This window comes from Camellia sinensis, chromosome 13 (genome assembly GCF_055761805.1).
Source record: "Camellia sinensis isolate YWXY chromosome 13, ASM5576180v1, whole genome shotgun sequence".
NCBI classification, from domain to species: Eukaryota; Viridiplantae; Streptophyta; class Magnoliopsida; order Ericales; family Theaceae; genus Camellia; species Camellia sinensis.
The window spans coordinates 142,598,876-142,600,827 of record NC_138973.1 but is presented as its reverse complement, the minus strand read 5'-3'; the positions used below and the strand labels follow the sequence as shown (position 1 = coordinate 142,600,827).

The 1,952-nt window shown below is 38.4% G+C and overlaps 1 protein-coding gene across 1 annotated transcript; it reads right to left on the bottom strand.

Annotated features, from left to right (window-relative positions):
• Nucleotides 1-448: 448 nt before the first annotated feature.
• On the bottom strand, nt 449-1,215 carry LOC145805762 (uncharacterized). Its single transcript, XM_082900961.1, has 2 exons — nt 1,068-1,215; nt 449-849 (listed from the first exon to the last, which is right to left on the bottom strand). Exons 1-2 carry the CDS (start codon nt 1,213-1,215, stop codon nt 449-451), a joined length of 549 nt encoding a protein of 182 aa, XP_082757087.1.
• Nucleotides 1,216-1,952: the final 737 nt, after the last annotated feature.

Below are 1,952 nucleotides of genomic sequence, written 5' to 3'. Positions count from 1 at the left end.
ACTATACTCAACCTTCATAGAATATGGCATACACTCAAGCTTCTCCTTCCTTATGGTCTGCATACCTATAACAATAACAAACATTAGGAACCCCCACAGTGTATATGCTTACCTTCACTCAACCCACAGTTTGTGAACTCACATCCCTCACATCAGATACAGCATGCTTCAGCAAAGTATAAGGTAGTCTCCATGAGCTCAAGTACCATCTATCAGTATGGTGTGAATTCAAATTGGTAATATGCATTACCTTGAATCTAACCATATCCTTACCAAAGACTCTATTATTCCTAGCAATCCATAGCTGGTACACAGTACAAGTAAAGGCAAGCTTGGTAATAATAGTCCCTAAAGACTTCCCTCTCACAAAGTTAGCAATAAGCTGGACCAAATCATTCCAAGGAATTGTTGATGGCCAGTCAACATTCATTTTACCTTTTATGCAGGACTAAACTCTTTCAGAGAAAGGACACTCAAAGAAAAGGTGGTTGTGGTCTTCACATGGATGCTGGCAGAAAACACATTCAGTAGATTGAGTCACACCAAAGATTTTTAATCTTTCTCCAGTGTTCAATCTACCAAGGATAGCCATCCACACCACAAAACTCACTTTTGGAATATTATGAGGCCCCCAAATAACCTTAGACCAGTTCACATGATCAAAATGCTGCCTTAAGGAATGCCATGTGGACTGGATAGTAAATTTACCATTAGCAGCAGGACTCCAACTAACATCATCAGACCCACCAGTAGGGAGAAAGGTATAAGGAGTACTAGAAATGAGGTCCATAAGCTCCCATGAAGAAGGGAAAGGCCATCTCCAAGTAGTCCCCTCCACAATCTCACTAACTTAGCATCTAAACCCAAAGCAGAATCATAAACAATTCTGACCCCAAATCTATACCACACAGATCCCATAGGGTGCCAGTTATCAAACAAAAGAAATATCCTAGAACCATTTCCCACCCTATGTTTGATTAAAGGGTAAATGATAGGTCTAAGAGAAAGAATTTTCCTCCAAACCCAGGAGGGGCCATTTGACACCCTAACTCTCCAAAAACTTCTACCTTTGAAGATATAAGATTTAATCCAAAGGCACCACATAGATTGCTCACCCCCAGAGAAGAGGAACCAGACATGCTTAGCAACAGCAGCCTTGTTCCACATAATGAGAGACTTAAACCCCAAGCTCCCTTCATTTTTAGGAGAACACATTCTATCCCAAGACACCTTAGCCCCATACTTTTTCAGCTCGCATCCAGACCAGAAGAAGGCTCTAAACAGACTCTCTATGGAATGAATGACCTTCTTTAGAAGAATAAACAAAGAGGTCCAGAACACTTGCATAGAGAAAAGAACAGATTGGATCATCTAGGCTCTACCAGCATAAGTGAGACACTTATTTGTCCAGCTTTTAATTCTCTTTGTTATTCTCTCCACAAGTTGATCACAGTCAGTAACTTTAAGTTTAGCCTAAGCAAGGTTAGTTTGAGTTAAACTTGGTTACTTAAGCTAATGAAACAATTAGTGGCCTAAGCTAAATAGCTTCTGGAACAAAATAGAGAAGAATGGAGAAGGACGGGGAAAGTTAGAGAGAAACATTCTTGTTGAGAGGTAGAATAGAAAGTTAGATAAAAGAAATAGTAATAGAAAGGAAATCAAAGGGAATTCAAAGGGAATTCAAAGGGAATTCAAATTCATCGTTTTGGACTTGGGAATTGAACACTTAGGTGATTTAGAAAACCTTAAATGTACTCTCGTAAAAAAAAAAAAAAACTTCTAAACGAGTTGATTAAGTTTTAAACTAATATCGTTATGCAAAAATTACTCAAAAAATTCTCTTTCTTAGAGGCTAAGCAACGTTAGTCTGAGTTAAACTTGACCACTTAAGTTAAGGAAACAATTAGTGGCCTAAGCTAATAATTAGTTCCTGCAACAAAATAGAGAAGAAT